Raw genomic sequence first — 24,466 nt, forward strand, 5'->3', positions numbered from 1 at the left:
TTTAGTCTTTTTGTCTGAGTGAACTCAGCAAGACTTAGGTTCCCATTAACCAAGTTGATATAGCAATGAAGTATTAAATCTTGAATCCTCATTAAAGTCTCAAAAAGGAACTTTGAGGAGCTCCAGGCAAACAGTGGAGGTCAGTGTTCTCAGGGACTGTGAATACTATAAAAGCCTGTGCATTAACAGCGGGCATGAATGTGTGTTCTCATATCTGTGTATTATTTCTGTGCATGTGTGCGCTGATTCAGACTGAGGCTCCCTCTGGGGTCCTCAGAGCTCTCCTCCAGCCCTGTTTCTCATTAGGCATCTGTCATGGTGCCAGAATCAATAAGCACAGATGGAAGAAAAGAAATGTCTCCTCTCCTCTTTATGAATGGGCAGATCATTAGAAAATACCAAAGTGTTTACCATCATCACCAAGGAAGACCCTCCTCAACTTTACTGTACTTTTAGTAATTTGTACCACTATTATTTCCTTTATGACCTACAGTCTAAAACCTTCCTCCTTAGTACAAAGTGTTAAAGGCATGTGAAATCATGTGCTCCACACTCCCAGACACAGATGAAAATATTTAGTTGCGGGTTTCTTTCTGTCTTTCTCTTTCCCTCTTCTGCCCCTCTGCATCTGTTTCCATACATTGTTGCATGTTTTCTGGCAAAGACAAACAGCAGAGTTTAAACAAAGAGGTGGGTGGTGTGTGTTAATCTGGTGTGTGTGCGTGCGTGCATGCGTGGGTGCGTGCGTGCATGCATGCATGCATAACATGCAAAAGGGAGAAAGGATGACAGCATCCAACCTTAGTTTGTCATCTTCAGTGTAAACGGCCGTACATCATGCTAACATCTTACATGTGCTCGACCCAATCACAGCAGTCACACACAGCCGTGTCAACACAGCACTAATGAAAACAAAGGAATGAAAAAGAGGGAGCTGGTAGTGAGACGTATAGGGACAAAGGCAGACGGAAAGTAAAGAAATAGAAAAAGAGAGAAGTCCGATGGAAGCAGAATATAAGTGAAGGCGGGTGGAAAGAGGGAAGCCGAGGGCAGGATAAATGCTTCCAGTATTAGCGGAATAGAAGAGATTATGACATGGCTTGGCACCAGTCCGTAGCACTAGTTTGTAATGTAAAGAAAGAGTGGGTGAGTTTTCCACCTCCACAAAATAAATGATGCGAGGGGAAATGGGAGTAAACAACATCAGTCATTATAATTACTCTCATACGGCTACTCCCATCCACCATCAACCATCCTAACTTCTCCCCCTTCACTCTCTTCCTCCCGCCATTTTCCATCTGTCTTTACTCCTAATCTTTTTCTGCATCTTTTCTATGACTTAATTTCACTTTTTACTTTATTGTCTCTCACTCACTTTCTTTCTCTGTCTGTCCTTGGCAAAGTACATTTCCAGTTTTCTGTCTATATCAAAATGAACCCACTTGTTTCAGGTCTTAGACCTCAAGCTTGAGTAGGGTGGTCTGAATCTGCACCACACAGAAGAAATATGAGGCTGTGAAAGTTGGAGAAAAACACTACAAATGACAGAACATCAGCATTTCGTTAAGAATGTTGTCTGACTGCAGCGACAACAGCCAACAGTAATAACAATCTTGGCAAATTTCTTGAGCCTTTTACTGCAGACTTTGAAAGAGATACAATCTTTGGCTCTTGGAGCATAAGCCTTTGAACGCTGCTGAATGCATAGTGAATCATGTCAACTGTTTCTAAGAATTGGATGTGGTTCCTTTGCTGTCTTGGACCTCTACGCTGCTCTGTCTCACTCGCCCTTTTTCTCTCCCTCTTTATCTCGTAGGATTCCTGGAGAGCTGTAGTAGTGTGTAAGAAAATGTGTTTAACAAAAGCTTAATTGTAGAGATATGTCATGTATGAATACAGGAAAACTTGGCTATGAAAAAATACAATACAAGAGTAAGTCTGAGTCTACAACCATAGCGGCTCTATGGGACTGAGCTTAAAGAAGAATTCCGGCCAATTTTTATGTTAATCTTGATCGCTATAAATATGTGTGTACTTTCGATTGAAAAAAAACCAACCCGAATCGGTGCAGGCAACACAGAATAGCTGCTGCTATGTGTAATGAGCGTCCACTGAGCTAAAACGGCAGTTGTCAAGTTTTAGAGTGCCTTTGTGCCTCTTAACAGACATAAAATGCAATTAAAATGTCTGTGCAACATGAACAGGGCCCTTACGTGACAACAAGATGCGTTTTCAACTCAGACATTGTTTAAATTCACCTACCCTGGCTCCTGTCTTGATCCTGCCGGTAGCTAGTAGCTGCTAGCTGCTAGCTGCTACCTGCCGTCCGGTGAGTGTGTTCAGCCAGGCTTCTGTGATAATCATTCCGACAAAAATCCACGGAGAGGCGGTGGTGTGGCTATGTCCTCCAGAGGACAGGTCATGCCTTTGCGACAAAAGTTAGGTAATTTAGGTAATCAAAAATAGGTAATTGAACACTGTAGTGGTTATGACCATATCAGTGACTATGTAACTACATTACTACACTAATCGAAAATACACGCATATTTATAGCGATCAAGATTAACGTTAAAATTGGCCGCAATTCTCCTTTAATGCTAAGGCAGTATGCTAACCTGCTGATGCTAAAAATAATGTTTACCATGTTCATCATCTTGGTGTACTTAGTGTTAGCATACACCACAAGTACAGCTGAAGCTGATGGTATTGTCATTAGTTTTGCAGGGTATTTGGCAGGGGCGTAGCACAAAATTCTGGGCCCTATAAAAAGCCATTCTCTATGGGCTCCTCCCTGCATCCACAGCTATTCATTCTAGCATCTTTTTGGGCCCTCCTCACTCAGCCATCCCCCCCCCCCTACCCCAACCAAGTCCGATGCCCCTGGTATTTGGTCATAAACCAAAGACAAGGACAAAATGAACTTTAAATAAAAACAGGGACACAGGGAGCGGGACACATGAATAGTGTGTGTACAACATTTCATGGCAATCCATACAGTCAAAAGTTGTTGAGACATCCAACACCTACTTGTGAACCTCATGGTGGCACTAGAGTCAGAGGATCACCAATGTCATTAAAATTCATACTCTAGGAACAATGAATGTCATGGCAATCCCTGTAACACATGCTGAGATATTTCAGTCTGGACCAAGTGACAGACCAACCAAGTGACCAACAGACTGATGTTGCCATCCATAGAGCCTAAAAATGTAGCTAAAATGATTTATTAAGTTTCATTAAGTGTAACTGTTGTTTTGTCATGTAAATAGTTAAAAGATAAATGTATAAAAAGTGCACACTTACTGTATGTCAAAAACCACTTCCAGTCACACATTTGATAACTTTAAATTAAACACCTCCTTCCCAATGATCATTTCTTTTACAATCCATCCACTAAATGCTCTAATCTTCTCTGATCACTAGAAATGACTTTAGAAAGCTGAATTCCAACTTGAATCAATCTCATACAAACAAACTAAGACAGACTAAGAGAAAGAGAGAAAAACCGAAGACAGATGCTGAAGTCCCTCTTGCAACACTGAATTCCAGCACAGATATACTGTACGCTCAGAATTTGTATCCTGACAACCGTTCATCACTTCTCTTTAATGTTTGAAATGCCGAGCATATTTCTCACATGTCATTCTTATAAGGGCTATTTTCTTGGTATTCAACACTTCAGCCTGCAGAACTGCGCTTTCACTGAGTTTATGTAAGTCTGGCCACTGGGGACCTGGACCTCACATTCTTCTGGATCGGTCTTGTAGGAAAAACGCACTCCCTCTGTGGGAGTTAAAGAAGCCAGCCAAGTCAAACTGGTCCCAGGGTGGGACTGAACGCCAGCACTAAAACCCGCCCAAAACCACCCACCTTGAGACTACTGACAGAATAGAACAGAATAGAAAAGAAACGTTCTTTGTTATGATGTTAGAGTCTATGTAGAGACATGCCAAATTCCATCATAGATGTTGTGCTTCAAAGGACATTTTCTTTAAGGAATAGTTTAACAGTTTGGGGAATAAGCTCACTTTGCTATAGATTAATAAACAAAAAACTGCCATAAATAAATGTGAAGCTAAAGCCAGCAGCAGATTAGTTTAGTTTAGCATGTCTCCTGTCAATCAATACATAAACAAAGATTTAAAAAGGACAAGTTGTAGTTTTATGTGGAGTTAAAATAAAGTGCTGTAGGGCTTCCAGTCTTTATGCCAATGAACCACACACACACACACACACACACACACACACACACACACACACACACACACACACACACACACACACACACACACACACACACAGAGATTGAGATTGAGTGTGAAAATCTTTCAATTCTTGAGATGCTTTTGTGTTTCAGCGTCTTACTGAAACACACTTCCAAATATGAACAGATGGAGATCAAACCACCAACCTTGTGATTGTGACAATAAAACAGTAAACCCTCAATAAGAATAATGTATCAACACACCATGTGATGCTTCCTGCAGATTTATTCTTAAACTAAATGTGTAAATCTGGCCCTGGATCTGGCAGGAGTGCATAGGTGTGTTTGCGTGTGTCCTGTGCAGTCACGTCAGCAGTCCAATCATTCATGTGTAGGAGAGTATACACTCAGAGGGTTTAGCTCTGCCGGCAGGTGATGATGGAGAAGCCTTTCAAGGAAGGAGTGAGGGATGGAAATAGGCAGAGAGAGGGACAGATGGATGGAAAAGAAGGACTGGAACAGCGGAATCAATAATTCCCTTTTGTAAATTTCCCTTTACATATGAAAAAAGCTTTGTCGTACAGTATGTATCCGCTCTATTGTCACCCAGTCTGGGCAGAGAGCCACGGCGGAACAGTCCATTAGTCCAGGAGAGAAGGAACTTCTTAATTACCTCCTCTCTCTTCCTCTTTTGTCCTCCTTCATCTTTCTCCCCCTCCAACCCCCTTTCTGTTGGCTGAGAGGACAGGTACAGGAAACACTCATTCATTAACAACCTGAAGCTTGCACTGTTCACAAAATGTGCAGTTCCACCTCTGAGGGCAACTCTGAGTGTGTTTGAGAGAAGGGGTGAAGAGGTGAGGGGGGGTGACTCCAGGGTCCGCAAAAGAAGGGAGTGCTGGTGAAGGCGCCTTAACTATATTAGAACTCAATTAACCACATCACCTTCAAACAACCATTGGGTGGTCACAGATATTTCATCTTTCAGCAATTTTTAACATCCATTAATGCATTAGATGAATGTCTTGACATTAATCCACAAAGGTTGCATTTTCACTTTTGTCAGGATATAAGTGCTTGAAACACTAAAAACAGCATTTTTAAAAGTGTTTATGCACCCAGAGATTGTTGAATAAAACTATAATGACACATTCTTCAAAATACCAAAACCTGAGTTTTGTTTTTGACTGCCACATTACGATACCACATTACATGGGCAGCACCTGCATGAGTCCCTTTGCTCTGCATTCTAATCGTGCAAAAGACAAAAAATGTCAAGCCCAGATAGAAAAGTTCAAAACATGACCGACAACATCCTGCCACCCAGCTTTCCAAACACACCCTGTCATTTGTTAAGATGTCAGCCTGTTTCTTTACACTGGTTGGACAGCACTCAGCAGACTAGTGTGCCTTTATTGGCTTTAAAAGATAATGACATGCCTACTGCTGAACCAGGGTCAGTGAGTTCCTCAGCCTTCTTGAGGTTCAGGTTGAGTGTGGCTTGGGAAAACTGGTCCTCTTTTTGTAGTTAGGGACAACAGAAAGACAACTGCTTGATATTTGTATTTTGATCATAGTGATTTAGTTGCATGTTTCTTGCACAGTGGCAAGTCAAAAACATTCTCTTACAACCCTTGACTTGAGAATAAATAGCTGCCACCCATGCAGTTGACAAGGCGCTTTCTCTCTCTCACCATCAGTGCAGCAAGCTCAAGGCCACATGCCCTTTTTCATTACTCCAAACAGGCCAGCTGTATTGTAACTACAACCAATTTCCTTGCAGTCTATAAAGCTGTCACTCAAAATCATACAGAACAGGGAGTGGAGGTGGGGGGGTGCAGGGGTGCAGGGGCGGAGCTGGGTGGGCTGTTGGGGAGGGCTGCAGGGCTCCAGACCAGATGTCAGTTTTATACTGCAGAACACAATGGAGGGGGGGAGAGAAGGTCATGTTTACCTGTAGCTATGCTTAATAGGAAATACCAAAAATATTTTGACTTGTGTGGAGGTGATATTTGGAGTGCCTGGCTGTCACTAAAATAGCATAAAACTATTTATTTAAATCAGAAATTAAACAAATGGTTTCATATTTTTGGGAAATACAGTACGTATATTCCCATTTTTGCAGTTAGATGAGAAGATAGTATTGTAAATATGAATACACTGCTAGCAGAGGGATGAAAAGTGCATTTCCCAAAATGTTGAAGTATAAGCACAAAACCCTTTTGAAACAATCAATTCACAGTCAGACCAAAGCAATCATTTTAAGTTTCCATTTATTAAAGTTATGAACAAAGAGACAAATAAGTTATAATATTTTTATTTGTTAGAATTCTATCAGTGTTTGAACATTAATATTTAGAGAGCTAGTACAGTTTTCTACTTTCATGGCTAGCCTTTGACAAACCCATAGAAACAGCTGTCTCTCTCCAAGGATCGGAACATAATACTGAAGGGGAGGTGTCAATGTTGTCTCACAAGACAGTTAGCAGTGAAAGTGTGCACCTTAAGGTTTTTTTCTGTTATGGTATGATATTACATATAAACTCTTTAAAAATATACTTCTGTCAAATACCTTGACAACTACTATGTACACTACAAAAATAAATTTTCATATAAATAAATTATATGGCATACATTTATCTTTGTAACTGAAAACAGCATACATCCACGCCAACCGAGACCAAAATGGCAGTCTGGAAGAACCACTGATTTTTTTTTTTCCTTTTAAAATCCTCTAAGAGCTATGATGAGACCTGTAGTGTAAAATGTTATATACTCTTTTTTTCCTATTTAACATTAGTAAGCACTTTATACAGATCAAACTGAAATTAATGTAAAAACATTAAACTGTAATAGTGTTTTTTTCAATAGACATAAAAATCCCTGCATTTGTTATCCACTGGCATCATGACAATAATGAAAGAAAAAAACATATTTTTGTATTACAAAAATATAAATATCGCAATTGAACGTTAAAAAAACAAAAACAAACAAACAAACAAACAAATAAACAAAACATTTAAAAATGAATAAAATAGTTGCCAGCTATGATTCTCTCCGCTACTGCCAATGTGACATTTGGGAGAAAACTAAACGAAAAACACACAGAACAACCTATTTCATGCAAGCAGCTGACATGGTGGACAGAAAGAGGAAAACTGCAAAGACTTCTGGGAAGAGCTACAGGCGTTCAACAGGAAGTGAGAGTGTGAAAGTGGAGGCAAACTGAGGTGTGGATGGGGTAAGTGACGATGTCAAAGGGGCCTGGGTCTGGAACTGAGTGGTGTGTGTGTGTGTGTGGGGGGGGTGGGGGGTGGTGGCTTACAAGTATGCATGCATAGACACACATGCAGATATAAACTGGCCATTGCTGGTGGAGAGAGGGGCTGGCAAGGTACACTCTGACCCCTGGGGCTCTGGGATGTGCCATTTGGCAGTTGACGGGGGACGTCCAATTAGTGTCATGGTGTTATGTTGTGGATTTGTATTAGCTGAGGTCAGTGGGGATGGCTAAGACCAAATTGGGGCCAGTTGTCTTTTTACACAAGGAGAGCTGAGACAGAGTGAGAAGATGGACCAACACACACATACAGTAAATGTTTATACATACATATACATTGAGACACGCATAGAGCACATTGTCAGGCCATATAAGGGTTATCCTTAGCAGGATGTGTGGGCTAGCTTATTGGTTGGCCAGAAATAAAGAGCTACTTGAGGCAAGATATTCCTGTGAATGAAGTTTAAATGCAGTCAAGTGCCATGTTGAATCGGGTCGAACAGTATACAGTCTGAGTTTTAGCTTATCCACTAGACACAGAGTTAGTGCCCCGTGTTTGACCCTGTTCCAGAATCAGTAATGTGAATGTCCCTGTAATGGCAGAGTGAGTTTCTGAGGTGGGTTTAGTGCTCGTATGTCAGTATACAAGACAGAACCTGTTTTGAGCCTGCTAGGGTTAAACAATACATAACCTCTTACAGTAAAATACAACCAGAGAACAGCCTAACAGACAGTGATACAAAGCTGAGAGCAGAAACAGGTTCCAATGCAGAGGCGACAACTAAAAGAGCACAACAACAAAAAAAACTTTTAAAATTTCTTCATATCTGCTCTCTTAAATAGCACGCATAGCGTGTCAAGTTAAACAGTACTTGTTTCATAACTACCACAGGTTTGTGATAAAAAAATTAATAGTTTAACATGCGTACCTTTATACAATAACAAACACACACACATAAACACGCACACACACATACCATAGCCCTGTTTGATAATTCTAACAATTCCCTCATGTTTTAAATGAGTGTAAATGTCAGTCTGTTTTGAATATGTATCTGCTGAATAAGCCATGGGGGTGTTTTACATCACACAGCCCTACACACAACTACTAGTACACGTACACACACACACATATATGCACACACATAGACAGATCACTTCTTTTGTTTAAAGAGACATTTGCATAGAGTTATAAATGTATATTATTTTAAAAAAATATTTTGAGCAGCCACAGTGAATGCTGACAGGTATTTTTTGTCTAGATGAAGCTTCCTAATGGCACAGATCCACAGATGAGTGAACAGTAATCAGAGATCTATCTCACTCACACACACACACACACACACACACACACACACACACACACACACACACACACACACACACACACACACACACACACACACACACACACACACACACACACACACACACACACACACACACACACACACACACACACACACACACACACACACACACACACACCATATAAAATGGCAGCCCCAGTCTGTTAACATGAGGAGTTGTACAGCTCCTAAAATTATAGCTACTTTTTGTTCATATTTACATATGTATACATCTTTTAAATATAGATAGAAATATCTAAGACAATAGTCCACTGGGTTACAGTAAGAATGAGCACCATGATGGCAACACTGATGAGTTTCTCGCTGCTTAGGGCCGTGGGCGAGTCGGGCTGAGCCATGCTGACCGTAGTAATACAGAGGAGTCCATCTTTGGCTGTTGTACTTCCGTTCACCACAACTGGAAACAAAAAAGGAGATTATACTGTCAGTACTTTACGATCAAACAGACTTTACTTAAAAGGACAGTTATACTACATATGGATCTACTGAAGTAGGTACAAGCTCACCTCAGCTTGCCCGTCTGCCACTGTTACTCTCAGCTGCCTCAAACTCCAAATCTTGAAGCTCCATAGCCTCTATGTTGACTCCTCTGGCCCCTATGTCGGTATCCAGTGGCACATGTGGGTCCTGAAAGGCAGGCTCTGGCCCCTCCGCCCCTGATGGGCAGAAACTGTCTGTTGCAGTGTATCCTGGGTAAGAGGAAGCAGGGGGGCCCTGGTTGGACAAGGGGGCCGGGTGCACAGCGACAGTGACGGAGGCTGACGCTGTTACCGTGGTGATGGGTTGGCAATACGGGGTGGGGTTGGGGTGATGGCGCGGGACGTGGTGATTGGGTTGTGGGTTGTGGGAAGAGCGGGCTCTGTGGCCTGCTGAGTGTTCTCTATGGCCGTGTGAGCCATAATGACCCCCAGCCTCAGTAGCAGTTTCAAAAGCGTCCATGCGCGGGCGGGCTGGGGGCAGGGCCTGCCAGTGCAGCTGGTTCTTGGGGTCCCTGCTGCTGTTACGCTGAGTAGCCTTGGGCTGGGGCCCAGAATCACAACCCTGAGAGGACTGTAGAGCAAGACAATGAGATATTTATTTCTATAATGTGACAAACGAGACAATCTACTACTAGAACTACATGCAAAACAATGGGGGATATTTTCTTACCGAAGACACAGAATAGGCCGGAGGGTCAGGCTGCCTAGCTGAGCGCCTATGCCCTGATCCTGCTCTCCTTTCCTCATCTGTCCTGGCTGCTCTGCCCCTGTTGGTCTGGAGGTGGTACTGCTGCTCCTCTGCTCGAGTTTGTCCTCTTTGTGAGGGCAGGTTGTAGTTGTGCAGCTCCTGGCTAATACCGGATGCTGTGGTGTTAGAGCTGTACTCCGTGTCTGACGAGTCAGAAGCTGCACCAGAGGTGGTGGTGGCCACGGTGGTGTGGTGAGGACGAACTGAGAAGTGGACCACGTGAGGGGCTTCTGGGGACGGGGTGGGTAACCTGCTACGACCATCGACTGGAGACACCTGAGAGGTGAGAGGAGAGAAGGTCAAGAGGCAGCAGTGAGTATTCCAGACAAAATGCTACTTTTTCTAGTTTCTAGTTAACTAAGATTAAATGTTTTACCTCTGGATAGGGCCCAAAGTATGACAGTAATACTGGAAGAAGGACCAGTCCATTCAGTACTCCAAGAACTGTTAGGATGGCCAACACGGCAAAGAAATACCTGCAACACACAAAAGTATTTGAGCATAGGGCATAAACTTTAATCCTAGGAATAATTAAACTAAACGCAGCATGTAAGGATGAAACACCAAGCCCCGTAACCACTTAAAAATGTCATTACTGGAACATAAAAAAATAGTTGCCCACGCTAACACAGATAAAACAAGAACAAAAAGCGAAGAAAAAAAGAAAAATACCCGTGCAAACCACAGTTTTAGACGTTGGGAGACACGTGCAAAATCAACCATTACACGCGTCCGAAATAATAATTCCACAAAGAGACCACACACACACACACACACACACACACACACACACACACACAAACCCCCCACAGACGGGCAGGCATGCACTGTGGTTTTGAGGAGCAAAACAGAAATGTACCTTGTGTGTTTCTAAGTCCTGCCAAACAGGGTTAGTCTTAAAGAAGCCACAGAGAGAAAAGAAAGGGGAAGCATAATTAGCCAGAGCTGGTTAATTCAAAGGCACGGGAGGAAAAACAAAAAAATTTTATTGGGGGCGAGGGTACTCTCTCTTGGGTGTGTGGTGTATAAGCAAACATGGAGAAAACAAAGCATTGAGGAATGTCAAGGGAAGCGAGAAGGGGTAAGGGAGGGTAAAGGGGGGTGGGGGGCACTCTCTCGCTTCTTCGGCTCTAAAAAAAGAGTGAGGGAGAAGCAAACAAATGAAGTGAAGGGTATAGAATTTAAACAATTTAGTCTAGGAAGAAGAGAAGGGGACCCTCAGAGCGCCACCCCTCCCTGGACTCGCTCCCTCTCTTTTATTTCTTTCTCTCTCTTTTCGGCCTTGCTTCTCTCTCCCTTCTTTCCAGCTAAGCCCCTGTGAAATTCCCGGCCACTCCACAATCCCCTCCGTCTAATTAAATCTCCAATGTATCAGGTAAGACCCCCGAACTCCTCTAACCCCCCTCTTTCTCTCTCTCGCCAGTCCAGCTCCCTTCATTAGGGAAGGCTTTCCTCCTCCCTTGATTCTCCAGTGAGAGCTCTCAGGTTATCAGGGACACACTGATGAACCATGAACCCCTTCGCCTGACTCTTGACTATGACTTTGTGTTTGTGTGTGTGTGTGTGTGTGTGTGTGTGTGTGTGCGCAGGAAGGCAGACATTGGTTTAAGTGGGCTAATTGAGGTGTAGATGCGCTGGTATGCTATGCAGCTGGGGCCTCAAACTAAACGCACATTCATAACTAATCTGTGTGTGTGTGTGTGTGTGTGTGTGTGTGTGTGTGTGTGTGTGTGTGTGTGTGTGCGTGTAAGGTTTAAGTGAGCTAACTGCGGTGTAGATGCGCTGGTATGCTATGCAGCTGGGCCTCAAACTAAACGCACATTCATAACTAATCCGTGTGTGTGTGTGTGTGTGTGTGTGTGTGTGCAGGAAGGCAGACATTGTACAATTGTACAGAGGAGCCACAAGTGAGGAGAGCTGGTTCTTGTCTACCCAGCATGGGTGGCCTCAACTTCACATTACTGGTACACCGTGTCTGACTATGAAACAGGATGGAAGCTTACTAAATACGCAAAATGCCTTCATGATAATTTGGGAGCGCTTATATGGACACACACTTCTGCTGCTCCACACTAAACTATGCCATGTGAGTTATATTCAAAAACATAATACATTCAGTTTATAGAAATAATTTACCCTAAATGCATCATTATATACAATTGATAAGATCTAGCCTGTGTTTTATATGAGCCTTGATATACTGTATGTTGCCTCCCATTCTCGCATGCAGTTTCATACCACAGGCATCTGAATTCCCTCGCTCTGTACTTTCTCACTTCAGTTTACTCTCAGAGGGTAACAGAGAAGCTGAGAGAGAGTAAAAAAATCAGAGCAGAGCCAGATCTATCCTGCAGACAGACAGATGAAGTAACTTGGTGAAACTTCCCATGAAGAACGATAAGACCAGCTATAGTAATTTTTATTCAATGTTGTTGCTGGTACATGAATGTGACCTGAGAACTGGGCTGCATGCTGTGAGCAGCAGTGCTAAGCTGGCAGCACACTGGATACAGAAAACATTTTAGGATGCTTGTTGTTGTTGTTGTCTTCTCAAATTAATTCATATAGGTCAATGTACATTATAGCAATGCATATGGTAAATATAATCATGATAAATTCAAGTGCAAAATTTAGTTTTTCAAAGAGGTACCTGTGCTTTTGCATCTTTCAGGTAAATGGGGAAGGACAATTGATGTGTTAGGTTGATTTATTATGGCTGTACCTTTACATTTCCTGGGTGGTATTTCAGAAAGCAGGTTTAACAAGTTTGAATTTCGTCACGCCACTTACACAACATCTAACTATATGTCTTATAAAGCTAACAACGGTGTCCGATTTCAAGTTAATGAGTATTTGTGAAGACTAGCTAGGTGTTTCGTTAGCTGTGACTGTCCCTTCAATCCTAGCTACAAATCATGGATAGTTAGCTTCCTTTTCGCCTTAATTCGATTATATTACAGTTTGAATTTCGTCACGCCACTTACACAACATCTAACTAAAGGTCTTATAAAGCTAACAACGGTGTCCGATTTCAAGTTAACCCCTTAACGTTCCGGCCACGCGGCGTCATCTTTAACACGTGATTATGTATACACTCCTATATTTAAGTAGTTACTCATGCACACATCTTTAGAAAGTAAAACTTTGTAAACAATACAAACACGATAACAACAGCAGGTACAAGCACCTTGTGGTAACAACAATACAAAAAATTACTTAACCTATTAATCCACAATCCGAATATTCACAAAACTTTGTAATTACAAAAATCAATATTATCAACATATTAAATAAAATATATCCAGGTTTTAAATTTAAATTTAGTATTTAATATTTACATTGGAGTAAATTGTTTGATATATTGGTATGATATCAAAATGCTGCACTCTCCTTTATTACACCTCACTTGACAATAGTTTCTAATAGAATAGCCAACGAGGGCCTGCGGTAAAGAAGGTGATTTTGTCCAATTAACTGGTGTGATACTGACGTTTGCATAGAATCAACTTTAATATGGGAACTGATGCTTTTACAATCCTAACAAAAATATTGTTAGTAAACACCGCAAAATACATACTTTATCTAAGAAGTTGAAATAAAATTAGCAAGTAAGAAGATATACCCTCCAAGGCAGTGGAAGAGTGTGACAAAAATTAAAAAAGTGAAATTTGACGAGAGAATGTTTACAGAAACGAAGGAGATTTTACAAATATATTTAAAATATTGTTGAAAGTTAATATTAAATGTACTATTTAAAATACAGTACTTTGTATTCAATATATTAACACACTAAATAAACAAAGTGCTCATCTAAAATGTATTACAAATTTACAATTTATTACATTTACTGCAAGAAGTGCAAAAAAAGTTTGATAAATATATTACAATTTTTTATTTTTATTAAATATATGGTAATATCTACACATTTTTATTTTGGTCTTTACATAAACATTAGTTGTAATTACTTTATTTTTTATTTTCATTATAGGAAATGTGATGTAGATATGATTGGAAGCTACATCTGCACCAGTGAGCAAGTGGCATGGATTAAGAGACAGTTATCAGTAGTTTACAGAACAGCAGGAGACCAAGAGGTAGAGGACAAGGTAGTGGAAAAAAGAGAGAAGTATAGTGGGAATCTTCAACTCCCCAGAACAGCAGGAGACAAAGAGGTAGAGACGAGAAAAGGTAAATCAACACATTGAAGAGGGTGGAATGATGTTACTTCAACTCACACCACCACACCCACCTCAACCCAAAATGTCCCAGGACCCCACTCATACTGACTCTACTAACCTCCATTTAACATACCAATTTTTTGAAACAAACCAAAACACCAACACTGTGGATCAACACACCATTCAACACCCCTATCCTGATTATCTACATTCATAATATTTTAAGTGTATCAAATGAATACGGTCTATTTACGGTAAAGTCCTCAATACTTCACTAGCAGCCTGTATCTGCTAATGAAGCCAACCCTGGGTAAGATAAACCCTCACAGAGATGGACCCGTAAAGAAACTATCATAAACGATATAGTTGCTAAAACCCACGTCTGAAACAATACAGAAAAAAGCCTGGTTATAAATTTTTCTGAACTCCAGGAACGGTTATACATGGACTTTTTATGAGGGAAAGTGTCAGGGAAACAGGGTACCAGTTATCAGTGATGAAATTAATGTCTGCTATAAGTGTGACAATTTTATACAATCAATTTGCTTCAAAATCATCCCACATCAACAAATCAAACTGTCCAAAACATAAATAAACACAAGATTACACAAACACAGTAAGGAATCAAAGGATGAGAGTCACCAGGGTAACTCATATTAATACATTTTATGTATCTCTTGGAAGGTATTATACAAATTAAGATAGGTAGGGTGCACCAACCTCATAGTATACAAAGCCTGCAAAGACCCAACGGTGGTACAATTTACCACTCATACATCTAACCCTCCAAAGACCTGCAATTGCAAAGAGAACTCATCAGAACATCAGACTCTAGGAAGTCTTCACACCACACTTCAACACCATGTTTGGCTTACCTCACCTGCTTGTTTTAATTAATACTATTGAAATGTGCACACTCATCAACCACCGATGGACGTGTGGTGGCGAAAGAAAAGTTTATGTCATATAAAAATTAAACAACACGTAACAAGAGTCTATGCCCTTATATATTTATTAAAATTATATAATATACCTCATACATTAATTATCCAAATTTTTTACTTAATTTTACAATTCTTATTTAATTAATTTTTTCACTTTCCTATTTATTTTTACAAGTTTTCAAACTTTAACTACATACATATTATATTTTAATATTTGTACTATACATAATTCCAATAATTACGTGATTACAATAAACGTTCAAATGGTTTTTATTTCAAAGTTAGTCCTAAAATGTTTTAATCCCCTACAAACTAGATAAGTATTGATAAATCACTGAAACTCATCTTTCACAAAACTACAGTCTATAAAAATAATCACAATAAAAAATATATAAAACTATACTCAAAGCCAATAGCACTACATTAATTCTAACTGTTGGGAAAGAAGCCTCAGAGTGTTACTTTCAAAAGAAACCATAAACATATGTAAACAAATGGTTCAAAACAGCTTCCAATTTACTATGGGTATGTTGATAGGCGTTTTTGGCTAATTTTACAGGAGTGTAAGGGGTTAATGAATATTTGTGAATTCCAGAGGAATTCTAAGAGGAGGCTAGCTAGCTCTCATTGATAGAAGCGCAACCAGCCGCAGGCGCTATCAATGAGACTCGCGGACAAGCGGCGTTTATTTCCCCAATCGTTTGTTTAAATAACTCAACACATTATAATTACACACATTTAAAAGAGTAACTGGAACCTGTGGTAACAGATTGCTGGTGTAACAAGCTCGCTGACCGCGCTCTCACTTACACATACCGGGCATTTAGCTAGCAGGAAGAGGGGAGCTGCAGGCCCTGGAGCTCTGTCAGAGCCGCGGCGTTTAGTGGTCCATTAGCGGTGTTACCGGTGACTCTGCGCGGGTATGGCTGCCAGCCGTAACGGAGCTCACAGCCGGCCGGGCGGCGAGGCAACAACCCAGGCAGCACCGGCTGCTTAATTCCGAACCACAGTCGGACAAAATTTGCAATTAGCCATCCATTTTTGTAAAACGGCCCATATCTGAGCTTTACATAGTTGATTTCTCGAATAAAAAAGTTTCAGAAGTGAATTTTGTAATGGAATAGCAGAGATCTGCGTGACCTAGCTAGATTCAGAAGACTACCTGATCTCAGGTCAGTTGTGTATGTAAATGTTGGGGCGTGACGGATTTTGAGACGCTTACACAAGCAACTCAGCTTTGTTGAGATTCGCCCGTTTTCAGCGGCAGTTTCAAAATATGAGATTTTCATAGTAAAGGGGTGTCAATGGGATTTTGAGCTTCTATGTATGTCCTTTTTACCCACTGAACTGTCGTTATTCAACTATGACAGGGTAAAATCGGTTTTGCATTCTATCACCCCTTTAAACACATGATGAGTGGATAGGAGAAGTTTTTTTAAATATTTTTTTTATGAAAAGTAGTTAATTGTGAAGGAAGGTCCAATTTCACCACTTAGGTTCATTTCCTGGATCATCTAATTCAAACTCTACCTTCTGTAATTGACAGAAAAGTCATTCAATGTTTGCAGTGAACTTGTGCCCAAAGTTCATGTTCAAAAACATTTGAGAACATGCCAAATTTAATTTCAAACTTGGAGTCGTAGTATATTGACACGGAAAGCAAGTTCCTATGATTTGACCTTTGACTTGGTCTCTGGTAAAGCTCTACCCACAAACATGATATATATATATATATATATATATATATATATATACACACACACACACACACACACACACACACACACACACACACACACACACACACACACACCTACCCATCCTTCATCTACTTTATTAGATTATCAGTTGTTTATGTAAGTGGAACTGAAATAACTGTGTCATCACTACAGTTAGCATATCCATAGGCACCATGAAGGGTAAACACCACGTCACCTTCGGATACACACATTTGCACACACATCTACACATGCACGCGTGCAGCCCACATACCAGGCTGAGTGCCCTGCCGGGGTGTTTAGAGTGAAAACATTCACAGGGCTGACGGGGAAAGCCAGGGAAACATTTCTTTCAGCGCGAGCAAAAAAATACGAGCTGGGCCTGTTGTTATTGCACCGTCTTGGGGCGCTGCTTTGTTTGCTCAGACAACAGCAGAAACTTTAAATGGAGGCCCGGGACGGGGCCAGAAACCAGAGCACACCACTGGAGGTGAGGAGAGACGGTCTATAGGCCTCCCTGTGTTTGTGTGTCTCTCTGAGTGTGTATCTGTGTGTGCTCTCACTGGCAGGCACGCCATCATTGACCCCCATGATTACAAGGTCAGGGAGCAGGTTGGTGTGTGTGTGTGTGTGTGTGTGTATGAGGGGGACCATGTGTGATTGTGTGGGTGTGCATGCATGAGTGCAGTGCTGTGCACATGACAGAGTTTGCGTGCTGACAGATCACATGGACTTCTTTCTGTGCTCCCTTTTCTTAAAGGAGCAGGTCAACCAAATTACATACAGCTACCTCAGCTACTTTAAATTATTCAGTGAGCTCACTGGAAACTTCTCATAATACTCCAGGCTCAAGAATGTACAGAATCATTAATTTTCCTCTCTTGTATGGCGGCTGGTCGATACCTTGCTGTCTGATGCTTACAAGAGCGCGCACACACAAGGAGCCACCGATGCAGAGCCCCCACAGTGTGTCGGTTTTAATTTCCACTTCTCCTGTCTTTCCACAAATGCCTTCTAGCCCCTCACCCCGTAACTCCTTCCCATGGTTATAAATGTCTAGCGAGGGCAGTTAAACTAGCTGAAGGAGATTACAAAAGCCAGAGGACTTTCCTGCTTTCTCGCTCCCCTTCACTCTCTTTTACTTTGTTTCCCTCTGCTTCTCCATCTACTCCCTCCAAGCCCCCGTCCTCCTCCTTCTGCTGACCTTCAACTCTCCATCCTTCCCCTGGTTTCCCCTAAAATTTCAGGCATGAGAGACACTAACGGGGAGAAGAGAAGGATGAAAGAAAAGAAACAGGGGAGAGGAGGGTGAAGAAAGATAAAGGCCTTGTTTATGAAGTTTCTTGGAGAGCAAGCTCCCAGAAATTGACCAAAAAAACCACCCAGGTATGTCACTGATAGCTGGAAAAGGGATGAGGCTTACGGCAAGGGAATATGAAAGGGAGATGTGAGTGGAAGACAAGAAAGAGATTGAGGGAGGGAACAGAGGAAGAAAGCGAAGAGCCTTCATGCATGATTGGTGGCTCAGGTAGATTACTGTGTGACATACAGGTTGAGGCATGGTCTCAACGGTCTACTGATGCCACAGAGACACCATACGATAACCTTTGTACGTGCTTGTATATTCCTCTCAATGAATGTAGCATTTTCTCATAAGGTTTGATTTTTGTACTCACCTGACGATAAAGTCGAACTCAGAGCCAGCGAGCATTAGGACACCTAATAAGGTGGAAAAGGCTCCATCGAGTACTGGAGCAAACATGTGCTCCAATGCCAGCACTGCCCGCTTATGACGATCCCCTATGGCTGTCAGGAACGCCTACAAAACACACACACACACACACACACACACACACACACACACACACACACACACACACACACACACACAGAGCATAATTTATGTCTCGTTCTCAAGGGGATCACTGATTCCAAAACCATTGAACAAAAAAAAATTCAATGTCGTTATTATTGACATAGCGACGACTGTTTGTTGCATTATATGTATGCCTACCAGGGCTACGTGGACGGTGAACTCCACTCCAATGCCTACAGAGGCGATGAGAATGACCACAGGGACAGCACTCAGCTTGATTCCCATCAGTCCCATGAAGCCAAACAGCTCCACAGTCATGAGAGAAAGAACCAACACCTGAAGGGGAGAAGAGGAGCTTCTGTTAAAAAGGAAGGTGTTGATAAATATTTATGAAAAGTGACTTATGACTTTCTATACAGTATATTTAATCAAACACAGGACAGGACAGAAATTGGTTAGATTCAGGCTGAAAAAAAAAAATAATAATAATATATACAGTACAGGCCAAAAGTTTGGACACACCTTCTCATTCAATGAGTTTCCTTTTATTTTCATGACTATTTACATTGTAGATTCTCACTGAAGGCATCAAAACTATGAATGAACACATATGGAATTATGTACTTAAAACAAAAAAATCAACATGTCTTGTACAAGTGAAAACCATTTCAGGTGACTACCTCATGAAGCTCATTGAGAGAACACCAAGGGTTTGCAGCTATCAAAAAAAGCAAAGGGTGGCTACTTTGAAGAATCTAAAATATAAGACATGTTTTCAGTTATTTCACACTTTTTTGTTAAGTACATAATTCCATATGTGTTCAGTCATAGTTTTGATGCCTTCAGTGAGAATCTACAATGTAAATAGTCATGAAAATAAAGAAACGCATTGAATGAGAAGGTGTGTCCAAACTTTTGGCCTGTACTGTATGTATATATATATACAAGCAGATAAAATTCAAATAGTTGCTGCAGGGTTTTAGGTCACAAATGTCTTTTTCTCTTTTGTGTGAGTCCAAAAGATAATAATACCTTATATCCAAAATGGTAAAAGAATGCTAATCAATATATTATTATAATGCACATTTCCCAAGTGACAGAGCTGAAAAATATATGCAGGCATAACGGATCAAATGATCAAAAAAACGTAAACATTCTTCTACTTTATTGTTCTATAATAAACAAACTATTATTCACTGCATGTGATGTGTGAATTTACAGGCGACCTGGACTTTGAATGTAACCAAGACAGACAATGGGCAATAATACACAAGGATGACATGTGTGAGTATCTATCTTATAGGTGTTAAGTAGTAAGCATACATGTGGGCGGAATATATGCGTGTGGGTGTGTATGGAGGCTTCAGTGCAAAGCGGGACAGGAGTTGGGAATAAATGCTATAATAAGCTGACAGGTGTCAGGTTACATGAGGCCCAAATCCTTTGAAGAGGGCTGAGGAGGGCAGGGGAGGGAGCTGTGTGTATGTGCGCATACACTTAGCACAGAGTATGTGAATGTGTGTCCAGGAGGGGGTATTTGTGTGTGGTGTATGTGCGTGTCTGGCTCAGTTTTCAATTTAGACTGATCATAAGTGGAAAGCCATATTGACTAAATATTGGTCATGATCACATTAAAAGACTTTCAGGGATTTAACTTGCAACTACTAGACTTAGTTAGACTTAGGCAAAATGATAAATTATCTACCTGTATTTTTTTCTTTTAAGTCACAGTTTTCTCACAGATAAAATGTCAATTGAGAACAAAACCAGATCACAAGTGATCGCTTTAGATGCGGTTGAGACCTATTCTTTTTTTAAAGATAATTTTTCCGCCTTTAATTTTTGACAGGACAGCTAGGTGAGAAAGGGGGAAGACCAACCCGGCCACGAAACCTATTCTGATGCAAATTGTGAACAGCAATCAAAATCAAGCACAAGGAAAATAGCTAAGAGGGGTTGAAAGGGCTTAAGGTTGAGTACTTGATGTAGTAGGGCTGGCGGTGGTCTGGTCCTGGACAGAGCAAATGGTTAAGCTTGACGCCTCTCCATAACTTGTCTTCTGATCTTGCTAGTAAAGCCTGAAAGATGAGCATGAGGTCCCCTCTTCCCCTGTTTAAGAGCTCGGGTGGCCTGGCCACTGCCCGTCGTAAAATACAACCCACCAGAGAGAAAAACCAGAGCACTCTGTGTATGTGTTTCTTGCGTGAATTATGTACCTGTGTGTTTACACGGTTATAATGTATGTGCGCAAGTATATACATGTCTGCATGTGTGCTCAAAGTGTGTGCCTGTGTGCCTGTGTATGTGAATGTGTTTGCGTGTATCATTGGAAACTCCTTTTGTGAGAGGAGGGGAAGAGTAGGATGGAAATAAAATCTAACTTTTTATAGGTTTGGAGTGGGAGCAAGTTGTCTGAGCAACTTTGTGCTCCTCTACACATTTATTTCAGCGTTGGTGTCTGGGAGTGTTCGACTAGACTAAACAGACGGGCCATAACAAAACAGCACAAGATAAACAGTAGTGACTGGGGCTACAATAACACACAGCACCCCTTCTCCTTTTTGACTCTGTTCTCTCTGAGATGCCTTCTGGACCACACATAAAAACCAGGAAATAAAGGGTGGAGAACAGGAAAAAAAGATTTTTTGGGGGTTGGGGGGTTATGCCTCTTTATGTTAAGAAGTGGGCCTGTTTGTAACATTATCCTAACCAGTGACATATTATGCTTTTGAAAAGTAGGTAACACGAGTACATGGGTATTTTTTCTTAACAATTATCTGACATCTGCTGTAGTGTATCCAGCCATTATCAACCATGTATTACCATGTTATTGTGTCTATTGTCTATTTAACACTTACTATGATCCCGGCGGTCCACGGGTTGAGCAGAAAGAGGGCACAGACCAGAAAGGTGCAGGCGAGCACGACACTGATGGACAGCAGGAGCCAGTGGCGCAGACTAACATACTGTTCCCAGAACAGGAAAGGGTAGCCGTTGGGGTAGGAGGGTAGGCCTTGTCGGCTATAGTTGCTGCAGATAGCCCGCACGCTCTCGATGGCCTCCACAAACTGTGGCGTCTCCCGGAGCCCGTTGAGGTAGAAGGGGAACTGTGCGTATTCGATGGGCTCAGCAGCTGGGACTGGATGGAGAGACAATGAGAGGAAGGTCAACTTGTTGGAAGTAAAAAAGGAGCAGAACTACATTTAGTTGTAATCACCACATCATTTTTGTAAGAACCCATACAGCAATTGATGATGCACTTTGGGGCCTTGGAAGCAGAGGCCACACAGCCTTGCAAGATGATGAAATTTTAATTCAGAGAAACAGATTACTGAGGAACATTAAGAAAGTGATCATATAAATCAACGATGGCAACGATGACATCTGCAGATGATATTTGTCTATTCTGATTAACTAGCATTAGGTTCTGATAATTTAGTGTAGATCTGCAGAAATAATTTAAGACTCTTCAGCCAAACCACCAATATCAAGACTTTCCCTCCTTAATCCAACCTTGTTCCAAGAGCAGCTACATCTGTGGGCAAGTGTGTGTGTGTGTGTGTGTGTGGAGCAGCGTGAAACAGGGCTCCATTGACTCAAACCCAGCCAGTCTGTGGCCCAGCCTGGCTAATGAGGGCCTATCAGTTCCAGACACAGCAGAGTGTCAGAGCTAACGTTGATTCACGGTAATTACAATGTCAGAATCATGGCCATTACCACACCCTAAACTTAGCACCGCCACATAAAGTGTAATATAGATGCATAAACACGCATACCTGTCTGTCACCCTGCTATGAAGTCATATTTAGTGCTGTCAAAACAGTGTGTTCATTCAGATTTTTGCTTGCAGTGTAATTAACAACATATTGCTGCATTCGGCAGATCGAAAAATTTACTCTGCAACTTTCAACCTTTTTTCTTATAAAAATACATGTTTTTGGATTGTCTTGTGTTGGGTGAGTGGGTACATATTCAACAGTGCCTGCAGCGTCCGACAGGAGCACTTGCTAACATGATTTGGCCCGTTATAATCTCAACTATAAATTTCCATCAGGACACCAGTTGGCTTTTAGCCAACACAGATCTGCTCCGGGGGCTCCCGCATAGCCAAGCACTTCACGCTGCTTATCCAATCATATCCCCCCCTCCCCCCCCGTAAAGGAGTTCCTGCTTGTTATCCAATTGTGAATCCCACTCAAACCAAGTCTCTCCTTGTTATCCAATCACTTTCCTCCCCTGTGGAGCACTTCCTGACTTGTACCAAATCATAGGCTACAATCAAACAACAATATGACTATACTTTTTTATGTGAGTTACAGTCTGTGTGTGTGGCAGGAAAATGAGAACAGGGTGTGTGTAGTGTTTGGGGTCACTGAGTTTTAATAATAGTTACGTGTGTGTGTGTGTCCGCGCGCGTATGTGTGTATAATGCTCAGGCCCCATGGTAGCCAGGATTATAGCATTCACCACAGGCACCATTAGAAGAACCACAGTTAGCTGTGTCTTGGTCCTGAGCCTTGCAACCTGAGCTCACACATACACAAACGTACACACACCGCATTGGTACAGTAAAGTCTACAACCTCACTTAATGCTAAGAGGCAGACAAGGAGCAATAACTCAAACCACAAGAGGTAAACACTGGTCACATGCAGTCCAATGAGCCCCACAAAAAAATGGCTTACATTTTCAGTAAATGCAATTTGTTCAACTGTACCATGTAGAAGGTATAAACTTTTTATTTTAAATTAGCTTCATTTGTTGGAGCAAACATTATTATTGACATTTCCTTCCTTGTGTTGAAGAAAAGTTTAATTACATTACACTATAAGACTTCCTACTTTTACTTTTAGCATATTTTGTGGGCATGCTGACTTACTGCTGAGGCGTGTCTCAGGCATGGAGTCAGTACGGTCGTGGAGCCACTCAGGAGGGTGTGGGCGAATGTTGGCCTGCGAGGCGGCGTATGCCACAGGATCATTGCTGACCCAGGCGGTTAGGTAGATGTAGAAAGCCCCGGGGTTGATGATCCCATCTGCATCGACAAGCCTCTGACGAGTCAGCTACAAAACCCACAAAGGAGATGAATTAGTGATGGTACCATGATTATTAATTAGGACAAATAAGTTGTGTTCTATTGTATTCTCTTAAAACATTCAGACTCGCATGCATCTAAATGAAATTAGGTCCTTCACATTTACATTGGGCTAAACCAAATTTAAAATATTAAATACGTAATAATTAGAAAATGGATAATGTGCAATTAAGGTTTTAAAAAATTAGGTGGAGCTTGCATAGGAAATCATATTTGTGGCTGTTAAGTATACAGTGGACACAAAAAGGTATTGTGGAAATAGGACATGTTTAACCAAAACATTCTACAGGTGAACTGACCACAGAAATGCTTACTTATACACATGCATGAGTGCAAGAGAACGGAGCAGCTTTCAAAATAGGAGTCAAATAGTAGTCCCGCTCTCTTTCCAACCAAAGAAAAATCAACAAGTCAAACACTGGTCGTCTTTCTGAAAATTCCCGTACTTCTCATCACAGCTTCCCAGAATTATCATGCCACATTAAAACATGGAAAATGTTGAATCAGCTTCTCCCTTTACAGTAGATATTGGCTGGCCAACCTCAGGCCCAATGTCCTGACCACTCTGAATAAATTTTTGAAGGAAGCCTGTAGCGCTTTTCTGTCAAGAAGCAGCTGTCAGAGATAAGTGTACT

The 24,466-nt window shown here is 41.4% G+C and overlaps 1 protein-coding gene across 5 annotated transcripts in view; it reads right to left on the reverse strand.

Annotated features, from left to right (window-relative positions):
• Positions 1 to 6,505: 6,505 nt before the first annotated feature.
• The window catches only part of ptch1 (patched 1), a 60,197-nt gene continuing 42,236 nt past the window's right edge, over positions 6,506 to 24,466 (reverse strand). For 4 of the 5 annotated variants that reach the window (XM_039803336.1, XM_039803334.1, XM_039803333.1 and 1 more), the window contains 8 exons: positions 23,616 to 23,799; positions 21,596 to 21,876; positions 18,936 to 19,073; positions 18,598 to 18,740; positions 10,458 to 10,557; positions 10,004 to 10,357; positions 9,361 to 9,904; positions 6,506 to 9,251 (listed from right to left, as the gene is read on the reverse strand). In XM_039803336.1, coding sequence (XP_039659270.1) covers positions 9,362 to 9,904; positions 10,004 to 10,357; positions 10,458 to 10,557; positions 18,598 to 18,740; positions 18,936 to 19,073; positions 21,596 to 21,876; positions 23,616 to 23,799 — 1,743 coding nt within the window. In that variant the 3' untranslated portion in view covers positions 6,506 to 9,251; position 9,361. Of the gene's footprint in view, positions 9,252 to 9,360; positions 9,905 to 10,003; positions 10,358 to 10,457; positions 10,558 to 10,940; positions 10,977 to 18,597; positions 18,741 to 18,935; positions 19,074 to 21,595; positions 21,877 to 23,615; positions 23,800 to 24,466 lie in introns of those variants that run through there. The other variant, XM_039803337.1, reaches the window with a different exon arrangement.

Source organism: Perca fluviatilis, chromosome 6 (genome assembly GCF_010015445.1).
Source record: "Perca fluviatilis chromosome 6, GENO_Pfluv_1.0, whole genome shotgun sequence".
Classification (NCBI taxonomy): domain Eukaryota; kingdom Metazoa; phylum Chordata; class Actinopteri; order Perciformes; family Percidae; genus Perca; species Perca fluviatilis.